General features: G+C 36.6%; 1 protein-coding gene across 1 annotated transcript in view; it reads right to left on the bottom strand.

Annotated features, from left to right (window-relative positions):
• Positions 1–12,921, bottom strand: part of VWA8 (von Willebrand factor A domain containing 8) — a 751,729-nt gene that overhangs the window by 632,933 nt on the left and 105,875 nt on the right. Inside the window, exons 3-4 of the mRNA XM_007948177.1 lie at positions 8,361–8,491; positions 2,512–2,622 (exon numbers count right to left, since the gene is read on the bottom strand). Of these exons, the coding sequence (XP_007946368.1) occupies positions 2,512–2,622; positions 8,361–8,491 (242 nt within the window). The remainder of the gene's footprint in view (positions 1–2,511; positions 2,623–8,360; positions 8,492–12,921) is intronic.

The raw sequence follows: 12,921 nt of genomic DNA, 5'->3' as shown, positions 1-12,921 counted from the left end.
GAAGGGCTGCTTATGCACAGGGAGACAGCTCAGGGAGAAGGAGTACATGGAGGAATGGACACAAGGAAGAGGTAACTATCGGGAGGAAGTGGGAGGGGAGCTGTTGTATTGTAGTAAATTGTGGTCAATGTCAAGAGACAAAGTGTATGTGAACTGCTGTATGGAAAGTGAATTTGCTCTGTAAACCTTCACCCAAATCACAATAAAAAAATAAAAAATTTTTAAAAAATATTCACTGTGTTAAATCTATTTTTGTGATGGTCTCTAAAATCAGGTGGGATGTATTCAAGGCCATACTTTGGCTCTTGTAGACTTGCTTTGATTTTCTTCAGCTTCAGCTTGAACTTACACATGGGAACTGATGGTCTCTTCTGCAGTTGGTCTCTGCATTTATCTTGACTGATGATACAGAGCTTCTCCATTGTCTCCTTCACAGATACAGTCAATTTGATTCCTGTAATCCATCTAGTAAGGCCCATGTGTATAGTTGTTGATGTTGTTGAAAAAAAAGTATTTGTGATGAATAAATCACTGGTCTTACAGAATTCTATCATATGATCTCTGGCGCCGTTTCTATCACTAAAGAACATTAAATCATTGTTCTTCTCCAACTCTTAGTTTGAAACAGTTGGTACCTATTTTTGGTTTCCATGACACTGAATATTTTTTAACCATCCAAGCTGTTGTCTTATGGAATATCACACATTCTAGATTTTTCTGTTTGTTAATGTTAAACATTTCTGGCAAGAGTACTACATTGGTAGTGCTATCTATCTCTTATTGAATCACATCAGGAGACAATTGTGAAAACTTGTCCCACTATTGATGACTTGGCTAGAGGTTTGATGAATTAGTTAATGAGGCAAGTGCCACATTTTTCCATTGTAAAGGTCTATTTCCCCCCATCTGTAATTAAAACCAATCAATGAGTTGAACATTTGGCACTGTGTGAACAAAATAAATTGTTATAAAACCTCCTTCTGTGCTTTATCTGCAAAGGGTTAATCTTTAACTGTGGGAAATCTAAAATTCTCAGATTTTCCTGCTATATGTTGTTAAACTTGATTGTCATTGAAAGTGGCAACTGTCAAATCTCGGTTTTAAGAACATTTTTCCTTTCCTAATTAATAAGCAATCTATGAAATCATGTGATCTTATAGAAACCATTATGAATGTCCTGTTCCTCAATCTTTCACTCAGTGATTTTATACTATTATACACTTTTCATTACAAAGTAGTGGAATACTCACAGTAAAATTTCAAAGTTAAAGAACTATGCAAGTCTCCTCCTCACACCACTACAAACCACAATTCACACTCCTAAAGAGGTAATCTCTCTTAACTGTTTCTTGTATGTTCTGGAAATTTTCAATGTTTACACAAACATTTACGCCCTTGTTTCTTTTTATTACAAAATGGGATCATACTATATCTACCATTTTGTAACTTCATTTTTCTCACTTAATATATCCTAGCCTTTTTACCTATCAGTATATATAGATTTATTTCATTCTGTTTAATAGTTAGAGTCTTCTACATGTTATTACTTAGTCAGTCTCCTAAATGTCAATCATTACAGTTTTCATTTATACTTTAATTTTAAATAATGCTACAATAAATATCCCTATATTATAATGTGTGTACTTTGTGTGAACATATTTGTAAGGAAAAACTGTTAAAAACCTAACTTCTGGGTCCGAATGTATTGTGTAAATTTTTCTTTTTGAAATATTTTCTTCCAAATTTTCTGCAAAAATGGCACAATTAGCCTCACATCACTTTAATGCCGTTTCCTCATCCCTTCTTCCTTGTCAACACTGGATATTTGCACATTTTTTAATCTTTGCCAATCTGATAAGTGAAAGACAAATGACAGCTCACTACTGTTTTAATTTTTATTTTTGTAACCAAGAAGGTCAAGTATCTTTCACAAAGGTATTGGACATTGGAAATCTTTTCTCTATGAACTGCTTATTTAGAATCTCAGTCCTCTTTCTATTAGTTGTTCTAATTAATACCAATATTCCATACTTCAAGCAACAAAGTAGAAAAATATATATAATAAGTTTCATCAAAATATTCATAAAATACTGTTTTAGTTGGTAATCTTTATCTAAAACTCACTCCCCTCCAAAAAGGTACAGTTCCTGGAAATTGTATTTAGTGGCATTACATTTAACACACATTTACCTATTATTAAAATTTTCCTAAGTCGTAGAAAAAAGAATAAATTTCTACAGGCAAGAAGTAGGACACAACTGAAAACTAAGAAATCATCATATTGATCTTGAGCTAACATTTTAGAACTATTAGGTTCATCCAGAGTTTCTCATTTAGGACTAAACAAAGAAGACATTTCCAAGAACAGGGAAACCAAAATGACTAAATTAAATCTGTCCAGAGAGAGCAGAGTACATCTAGCTTTCATTATTAAATGACTACTCTCTTTCCACTTTACAATCAATTTCCTGCAGACCTGATGTCAAGTGCCAGGGGGTGAAAGGAACTTGCCTGATCAATATAAAAAGCTGTGCCAGCACGGATCTCACGACGCTGTTTGAGATCAGTTTCCGTGGTGTCCCTTGACAGGGCAATGTACTCAACCTCCCTTCTCGTCAGTTCCTGTAGAGGAAGAGGGAAATTATTCCAAAAGTAAAATCAAGTCCCCAATATATGACTCACACAAGTCGTCCAACAATGCAACTGCCCTAGAAAATGGCATTCAAAATGTAATTCTGGATTAAAATAATTGCTGTCTCAGCTTTGTGACAAGTGGAATAAATTTAGCATTAATATGTATGTAACTTCTCAGATCTTACCTTCTACTATACTAAATATTACTAAAGTAATAATAATCAAAATTAGATCTTAAAAATCTTATGTCTCATGAAGAATTCTTTTCAAATATTACTACTTGATTTTTTCACCAATGACAGCCATTTCTGTAACTGGTGTTCATCATTTTTAACTTTTTATTCTGATTCTGTGAAATGTGTTCATCTTTTTAAGGAAAAATTATTGAAGTTAAATTATTTCATTAACCAACCAAGTGCCTAGGTTGGTGATTCAAACCCACTAACCACTCCTTGAAAGGAAGATTGGGGCAATCTACTTTTGTAGAGATACCACCTCAGAAACCCAAGGAGAGGTCACTGAGTCAGAAACAACTTGATGGCAGTGGTTTGGTTTTTTGGTATTTCTACCAAATATGAAAACAGTATATACCAACAGCCAGATGCCAACAGAAGAGAGAGACACATCCATCACAAACATAAGAATGTATTGTTCATAAGAAAAAAAGAAGAGAATGTGAAGTCATTTCCCCAAAAATCATTTAATTTGAAGAGAAAATCTTTCACAATCCATTTCTTTTGAAATAATTTATCCATCCTTAAAGTGATTTTTGCTCTGTTGTTAGTTGTCTTTGAGTCAGCTCCAACTCATGCACAACAGAATGACATACTTCCTGGTTCAGTGACATCACCATGATTGTTGTTATGCTAGAGACCACTGGTGAGGCCACTGTATATTTTGAGTGCCTTCCAATGTAAGGGGCTCATCATCTAGCACCGTATCAGACAATATTCTGTTGTGATCTATGGGGGTTCCAATGGTTGATTTTCAGAATATCAACAGGTCTTTCTACCTTGTTCATATTAGTCTGGAAGCTCTGTTGAAATCTGTTCATCATGCTGGTATTTGAAATACCAGTGGCATAGCTTCCAAAATCATAGTAACACACAAGCTACCAAAGTTTGACAAAATGACAGGCAGGTAGTGGACTTGTGCCCTACATGTATAAAAGATTTTTACATGATCCTTGATTTACATTTTATAATGATGAATTAGGAGCTCTGATAGCATAGTTCCTAAGGCACTTGAGTGCCAACCAGAAGGCTGGCAGTTCAAACTCACCAGCCACTTCTCGGAAGGAAAGTTGGGCAATCTACTTCCATACTGATATCGCCTCGAAAACCCAAGGAGGGGTGACTATGAGTCGGGTCAGACTCGACAGCACATAACAACAACAACGATGATGAACTAGAAACAATGGCATTGTGCAATCAAATAAGGTATATAATATGCTCTTATTAAACAGGAGAGAAAATCAATTTACTGGTATATAAAGATAAATGTTGAATAAGCATGTCGTTAATTGAGAAAAGGGATATTTTCCCAGAATGAGTTTGTTTTTTTCTCTGTTCTCTCCCTCCTTGATACTGACAAAAATATATTATTAATATTTACTTAAAAATTGTCTATTCCCATGAACCTATAACTTCCAATATGTATGGAAAGGAGGAAATATTTTAAAATAGAAAAAATAAGAAAACCTACAGTGAAGATGTTGTGATACCACACCACAGTTTTCTTAGCAAGAATGAATTATCTGTGGGAGCACAATGTTGGCATAAATATGCAGGTTCTCCTCTTAGCAGATATCTCCTTCCTGTCTATGGAATATGTCAACAGTACCTCACACCTGTTTCATTAGTTAGCAGAGGCTCACTGAAAAGCTATGTCACTCCTGATGGACTTCTGGTTAGCAAAGCAACATACAGCCCTCACTGTTAAACTGCTCATGGTACCACCCTGAACTGCCACCTTCAAAGTAATGTGATCATGATCTTGACAGCTTCTGTGGACTCTTCATCCAGCCTGTCAGCTGCTGCTTCACAAAAGAGGAATGAAAAATCACACAAAGCACAAGCACAAGGGCTGGCAGACGGACGAGGCAGCAGTGGTCTGTTGAAGTTTTTCTTTTTATTCATTCAACCATCTACAAAACTACTTTTACATGAATTAAACAAAAATTAAAACAACCATCGAACTGTTTCTGTTTAATTTCTCAATGCTTAAGTAGACTTGCCCCAAAATTTCTGCCTTCAAAGATCTTATCTACTCTGGCCATTACTTAGGCAAAGAATCTTATACCAACGGCCATTATACTCACTGGAGTCGTGCAAGGCAGCTTATTCTTGAGTACTGTTGTTGTTAGGTGTTATCAAGACATCTCCAATTCATAGCAACTCTAAGTACACCAGAATGAAGCACTGCCTGGTCCTATGCCAACCTCACAATCCCTACTATTCTCGAGCCCATTGCTGCAGCCACCCTGTCAATCCATCTTGTTGAGGGCCTTCTCCTTTTTCGTTGATCCTCCACTTTACCAAGCATGGCATCCTTCTCCAGAGAATGGTCCCTTCTGACAACATAAGTAGATGAGATGAAGTCTGGCCATTCTTGCTTCCAAGGAGCATTCCAGCTGCACTTATTCCCAGATAGATTTGTTAGTTCTTTTAGCAGTTCACAGTACTTTCAGCATTCTTTGCCAACACCACAACTTGAAAGCATCAATGCTTCTTCAGTCTTCCTTATTCATTGTCCGGCTCTCACATGCGTATGAGGCAATTGAAAATACCATGGCTTGGGTCAGGCACATCTTAGTCTTCAAGGAGACATCCTTGCTCTTCAGCACTTGAAAGAGGTCTTTTGCAACAGATTTGCTCAATGCAATACATCTTTTAATGTCTTGACTGCTGCTTCCATTGGCACTGATTGTAGAAACAAGCAATATGAAGTCTTTGACAACTTCAATCTTTTGTCCATCTATCATGATGCTGCTTATTGGGCCAGTTGTGAGGATTTTTGTTTTCTTTGTACTGAGGTGTATGTAATCCATACTGCAGACTGTAGTCTTTAATTGTCATCAGTAAGTGCCCCCAGTCATTTTCACTTTCAGCAAAGTTGTGTCATCTGCATTTCTTAGGTAGTTAATGAGCCTTCCCCCAATCCTGATGCCACATTCTTATTCATATAGTCCAGCTTCTTGGATTATTTGCTCAGCACAGATTAAATAAGTATGGTGAAAGGGTACAACCTCAATGCACTCCCTTCCTGATTTTAAACCATGCAGCATCCCCTTGTTTTGTTCAAACAACAGTCTCCTGGTCTATGTACAGGTTCCTCATGAGTACAATTAAGTGTTCTGGAATTTCCATCCTTCTCAGTGTTATCCACAATCTGTTGTGATCCACACAATCAAATGTCTTTGCATAGTCAATGAAACACAAATAAACATCTTTCTGGTATTCTTTGGTTTGAGCCAAAATCCATCTGATATTAGCTATGATATCCCTATCACCACGTCCCCTTCTGAAACCAGCTTGCATTTCTGGAAGTTCTCTGTCAATATACTATTGAAACCATTTTTGAATTATCTTCAGTAAGATATTACTTGCATGTGATATTAATGATATTGTTTGATAATTTCCATAGTCTGTAGGATCACCTTTCTTTGAGATGGGTACAAATATGGATCTCTTCCAGTCAGTTGGCCAGAGAGCTGTCTTCCAAATCTCTTGTCATATATGAGTTAGTGCCTCCAGCGCAGCATCCGTTTGTTGAAACACTTCAGTGGGTATTCTGTCAATTCCCAGAGCCTTGTTTTTCACCAATCTCTTCGATGCAGCTTCAACTTCTTCCTTCATTACCACTAGTTCTTGATCATATGCCACCTCCTGAAATGGATGATCATCTATCAATTTGTTTTTATATAGTAACTCTGTATATTTCATGCATCTTCTTTTGATGGTTCCTGCATCATTCAATATATTACCCACGGAATCTTTGAGTATTGCAATTCAAGGCTTAAAATTTTTCCTCAGTTCTTTCAGCTTCAGAAATGCTGAGCATGTTCTTCCCTTCTGATTTTCCAACTCCAGGTCTTTGCACATTACATTATAATAACTGACTTTGTCATCTCGAGCTGCTCTAGAGTATAGAGTGTTCTTATCCTGAGTATTTCCACAGCTGACTTGCTTAAGTTGTGGCTTACAATTTAAAGTTTGTTTTTCTAAAAGATACAGTCTTCACACTTATAGACATGTTGCATTTTTTAACCAATAGGCCTTGATAATCTCTTAGCCCCTCTCATTCCAACAAAGGTCAAAGCCTTGTCAAAAAAACTCAGTGAGACAGTGTGATCTCTGACATCAGCATGGTAGGAAGTATACATTTTAGAATTAAAGGGGTTCTAGACCTGGGATTCTAGACTTGGGATTCTAGTAGCTAACTCTATTTTCAGACAAGACACTCTTACTTTGGTGTATTAATAAGTGAGAATAAAACTACAACAGCATTTTATACCTCACAAATGTTTCTTGAAATAAACAGAAGATATGGAGCACTGGTAGTGTAGTGCCTAAGGCACTTGACTGCTAACCAGAAGGCTGGCGTTTCAAACCCACCAGCCACTCCTTGGAAGGAAGATGGAGCAATCTACTTCCATGGTGATACTGCCTTGGAAACCCAAGGAGGGGTCGCTATGAGTGGGCTCCGACCTGACAGCACATAACAACAATAACAATGGGAGTTAGGTTCTAATACGACCATTGTATTTTTATTATTCCTGCTCCACATGATTTCTGAAGTACCAAAATAAACTCCCCACTGAAATAAAAGAGTATATAAAATAAATTTCAACAGCATAGAAATCAACTCTTTAATTGAAAATAACATAAGGAAGGCGTAAGCAAAATTTTTCTCCTCATCTTAAAAAGTATTTTTGAGACAGAGCAACTTCATTTGATAGAGTCCTTTTGCAGAGCTTAAGAATAGTACCTATTAATGCTGACAAAGGAGTAAAAAATCTTGAAAATTTTTTTACTTGGGTTGAGATTTGAACATTTCCATTTACTTAAAAGTAGATTCCAGAAATCTGCAAACATTTAAGAGGATAATATGTGAAAAAGGAGAAATAATATGGGACTTGAAGTCTTGCCCCATCATTTACTAGCTAGCTAAAGGCTCAGTGAGTTATTGAATCTCTCTGAACTTCTTATCTATAGAAGGTGAAAGAAGAAGAAGGAGTGGAAAGGAGAAGGGGGAAGAGGGGAAGAAGAGAAGGAGATGGAAGAGGAAGAGAAGGAAGAGGAAAAAGTGCTTCTAACCTGTAAGACGTGCTCTGCACAACTTAGTATCCCTTTAAAGACTTCATGCCATCCACAAAATCAAGACAATGGTAAGCTTTTTAAAATGTGGCCCAGAGAAAAAAGAAAGCTGCCTGAGTAGTAAAGAACTAAGTTTTCTTTTATGATCTCAGAGTTACTGATTCAATCTGCTGCTTATTTCCTGAATTTATATTTCTATTCTACTGGAAGTGGAGGACTTTCCAGGTGCAAGAAAACTTTGCTTCCAAAATAACTTATTCCAAACCCTTTAGAAACAAATCATCCTTTGAGGTTAATATTTTTTCAAGTAATGATTAGTGATATTTTTGTAATTTCTTAAATTTATTTATTTACAACATATCTTATTAAAATTAAGATCCTCAAGAATTCACAGGAACTGATACTCACCAAGTACTGCATAGCAATAGAGCGCCGAAGAGGCCCAGGTGGTCCTATGAGAAAGATGTCTTGTCCCAAAAGATCTTTCTGCATTATCCATCTTAGATGTTGAACTACAGATTGAGCCACAGAGTCTGAAACTTCAAGGGAGAAAAAACATAAAATTAAATGTAATTTAGACTATTATAATACATGCTTACAGATAATACATTAAAAAACAGAGAGAGAGAGAGAGATGCTTACTGAATTTTCACACTATTTCACAGTAAAATCATTATTACCAATGTTAAAACAGGAAACATTTTGTAATATCACAAAGAATCCCATAAACACAAACTTAAAACTTTGGAAGAACATTTGAACAATCATCTACATGTGTCAATCAAGTAATGAATATGATTTTCAAGGGAGTTGGAAGACTTGGTATCACTATTTTATCAAGTTTATATTTCATCCTATTTGTTCTACAAAGAGGATAAAGATATATGACTAAATCATCCCAGAGGATTAACAATTATCATAGTCTTTAAAAACGTAAGGAAAACAGTATTAACAACTGAAGTTGGCAATGGGTTATAGAATCTCTCAAACTTTACAGAAAGTTTAGTGTAACCTGACATTGCTACTTGTTGCCATCAAGTCATCTCCGACTCATACGTTGTTGTTGTTGTTGTTATGTAACGTGGAGTCGGGCCCGACTCATAGCGAACCCTCCTTGGGTTTCTGAGGTGGTATCACTACAGAAGTAGATTGCCCAACCTTCTTTCCGAGGAGTGGCTGGTGGGTTTGAACAGCCAGCCTTCTGGTTAGCAGTCAAATGCCTTAGACACTTTGCTACTAGAGTTCCTCTCTGACTCATAGTGACCCTATGTATAGCGACCCTATGTACAGCAAAATGAAACATCACCCAGTCCTATGCCAGCCCCATGATCCTTGCTATACCTGAGCATATCGCTGCAGCCACTTGTCAACCCAACTCATCGAGGGCCTTCCCCTTTTTCATTGACCCTCCACTTTACCAAACATGATTATCTTTCTCCAGGGAATGGTCTCTTCTTACAATATGACAAAGTAGATGAGACAAAGTCTGGTCATTCTCACTTCCAAGGAGCATTCTGGCTGTACTTCTTCCAGTACAGAATTTTTCATTCTTTTAGCAGTCCATGGTACTTTCAGCATTCTTCACCAACACCACAATTCAAAAGCATAGACTCTTCTTCAGTCGTCCTTATTCATTGTCCAGCTCTCACATGCATATAAGGCAACTGAAAATACCATAGCTTGTGTCAGGCACACCTTAGTCTTCAAGGAGGTATCTTTGCTCGTCAGCACTTGAGAGAGGTCTTTTGCAGCAGATTTGCCCAATGCTTATGTTGTCTGATATCCTTACTGCCGCTTCCATTGGTGTTGATTATAGAATGAAGCAATATAAAGTCTTTGACAACTTCAATCTTTTATCTATCTATTGTGATGCTGCTTATCGGTCCATTTGTGAGGATTTTTGTTTTCTTTATATTGAGGTGTAATCCACATCGCAGACTATAGTCTTCAGTCTTCATCAGTAAATGCTTTAGGTCATCCTCATTTTCAGCAAGCAAAGTTGTGTCATCTGCATATCACAGGTTGTTAATGAGTCTTCTTCCAATCCTGATGCCACATTCTTCACATAGTCCAGCTTCTCTGATTATATGCTCAACATACAGATTGAATTAAGTATGGTAAAAGGATACAACCCTGATGCACTCTCTTCTTGATTTTAAACCATGCAGTGTCCCCTTATTCTGTTCAAATGACAGCCTCCTGTTCTATGTATAGGTTACTCATGAGCACAATTACATGTTCTGGAATTGCCATTTTTCTCAATGTTACCCATAATTTGTTATGATCCACATAATCAAATGCTTTTGCATAGTCAATAAAACACAAATAAACATCTTTCTGGTATTCTTTGCTTTCAGCCAAGATCCATCTGACATCAGCTATGATATCCCTCATTCCACATACTCTTCTGAACCCAGTCTGCATTTCTGGAAGTTCGGCTGCAACCATTTTTCAATTATCTTCAGTAAGATTTTACTTGCATGCAATATTAATGATATTGTTTGATAAATTCCACATTCTGCAGGGTCACCTTTCTTTGGAATGGGTATAAATATGGATCTCTTCCAGTCAGCTGGCCAGGTAGCTGTCTTCCAAATCTCTTGGCATAGCCAAGTGAGTGCCTCTAGAGTGGCATCAGTTTGTTGAAACACCTCAATGGCTATTATGTCAATTCCTGGAGGCTTGTTTTTCACCACTTCCTTCAGTGCAGCTTTGACTTCTTCCTTCAATACCATTGGTTCTTGATCATATACCACCTCCTGAAATGAATGAACATTGACCAATTCTTTTTGGTACAATGACTCTGTGTATTCCTTCCATCTTCTTTTGATGTTTCCTGCATCACTCAATATATTGCCGATAGAATCTTTCAATATTGAAACTCAAGGCTTAAATTTTTTCTTCAGTTCTTTCAGTTTGAGAAATGCCAAGTGTGTTTTTCCCTCTTGGATTTCCAACTCCCTATCTTTGAACATTTCATTAGAATAATTGACTTTGTCTTCTTGAGCTGCTCTTTGAAATCTTTCATTCAGCTCTTTTATCTTGTCAATTCTTCCATTTGCTTTAGCTACTCTTCATTCAAGGGCAAGTAACTTAAATGACCTAAATGACTTTTTTAGAATTTAGACTTTAAATTTATCACATCAGCTCTTTTAGGAATAGTAGACAACTCCAAACAATGCCCTTTCAATGCTACTATTAAATCACCATCAATCTGCTCCTCTTCTGCCTACATATTTTTTAAAATGTAAATTAATCATAATTTTCCTTCATTTTCTCCCTTAAAATTTAGACGTACCACTGTTAATCACTCAGGAAGGGATCAATGTAGGAGATACTAGATAGAGTAGGAGAAAAATTTGGAACAAAGCCCAAAATTATAAAAAAGACTAGGCTTATTGTCTGAGAAAGACTGGTGAAACCTGAGACGGTGGCCTCTAGTCACCCTTTGGGCCCGGAATTGAACTCACTCCTGTGGCTTCCAGCCAAACAATAGACAGGCATATAGGTGAACATTTACATGAGGTAGGTACACTTCTTAGAACAATCAATCATGAAAAATCAGAAGGGCAGTATTTGCACAGGGAGATAGCTCAGAGAGAGGAATGCACAGGAATGAAGGCCATGGGAAAAGGTAGCCACAGGGAGGAAGTGCGAGGAGGGCTGTTGCTTTGTGAGGCCTGCAATTAATGTTATGGACCAAAATGTGTATGAAACTGTTGTATGGAAAATAAATTTGCTCTGTAAATTTCCATCCAAATCACAATTAAAAAAAAAAAAATTAGACCTTCCCAAGGAAGCTCACACAGTGGTAAGTTGGCACCATTGTGGAGCTAAGTCTTATAAACAAATAAGCAAGTAGACAATTTTTCTCATAGTCAGTTTCTAATTATAAACTATTAGAATTAGTTTATACTCTTTAAAGAGACAGAATGCTAATATTTAGAATAAGTACACTGCAACACTTCCTCAGAACACATTTAATAAATTTTTTCAACAATCTTTCATTAAGCATATTCAATTTATCAAATATTAAGAATCCATGATCTACCAGGAAAAGAAAAACATTACCATGGAGTCAATTCAGACTCACAGCCACCCTACAGAACAGAGCAGCAGGGCTGTACATCTTTAAAGAAGCAGACTGCCTCATCTTTCTCCCAAGAGAAGCTAGCGGATTTGAACTGCCAACCTTTTGGTTAGCAGCTGAATGCTTTAGCCACTGTACCACCAGAGCTCCTGTGATATGCCAGGAATCAAAAATACAAAGATAAACACAACTGCGTCTCTGTCCTCAAAGTGCTTACAATATGCCTAAGGAGTTATTTTTAAACAATAGTATATACAGTATTGAGAAAAATGGTCGTTCCAATATTTACTGTTAGCCTTTAGGAAGTTCAGTAATAGCACTAGTAACTAATAACTTAATCCTGTGATATGAAGAAAAGAGTTGAGAAATGTGTTTATTTGACCATCAACTACTCCTTAGGTGAAATGGACACATACTCCTTCAAATAGCCAGGAGAAAGTTATGGAATACTATCAGAAACTAATACGATATAGTTTATGTGTCTATCCATTTTTCCTGTCCTATATTCACCAAATCTCAGTATCATATTGGCAGAAAGTAGCCTTTCAGACAAGTTTACAATTATACAAAACAAAAATCAGCAATAATAAAGTTTATTTCATGCCTTATTCCACTCCATCATATGTGTGTGCATGCATGTAAGTATATATATCTGTGACTAATTCGCCTGTGGCTATTCAAGCTGATTGAAAGGCACCAGTTAAAAAAGAAAGTCCAACATACAGCATCAAATAGTTAATAATGAAATCTAGAAACTAGTGATGATTACCAATTTATCACAGCTAAAATTCTCAATAAGACAAACTAAAGAAAGAAAGAAAGAGCTCAGTGTTTTGTTTTGTTTTTTTTCACTGCTCTGGGGTCTCTGATAAATAGTTT

Source organism: Orycteropus afer, unplaced genomic scaffold (genome assembly GCF_000298275.1).
Source record: "Orycteropus afer afer isolate SDZICR_OR568_19922 unplaced genomic scaffold, OryAfe1.0 scaffold00207, whole genome shotgun sequence".
Lineage (NCBI taxonomy): Eukaryota > Metazoa > Chordata > Mammalia > Tubulidentata > Orycteropodidae > Orycteropus > Orycteropus afer.
This window is presented reverse-complemented; position numbering and strand designations above follow the sequence as displayed.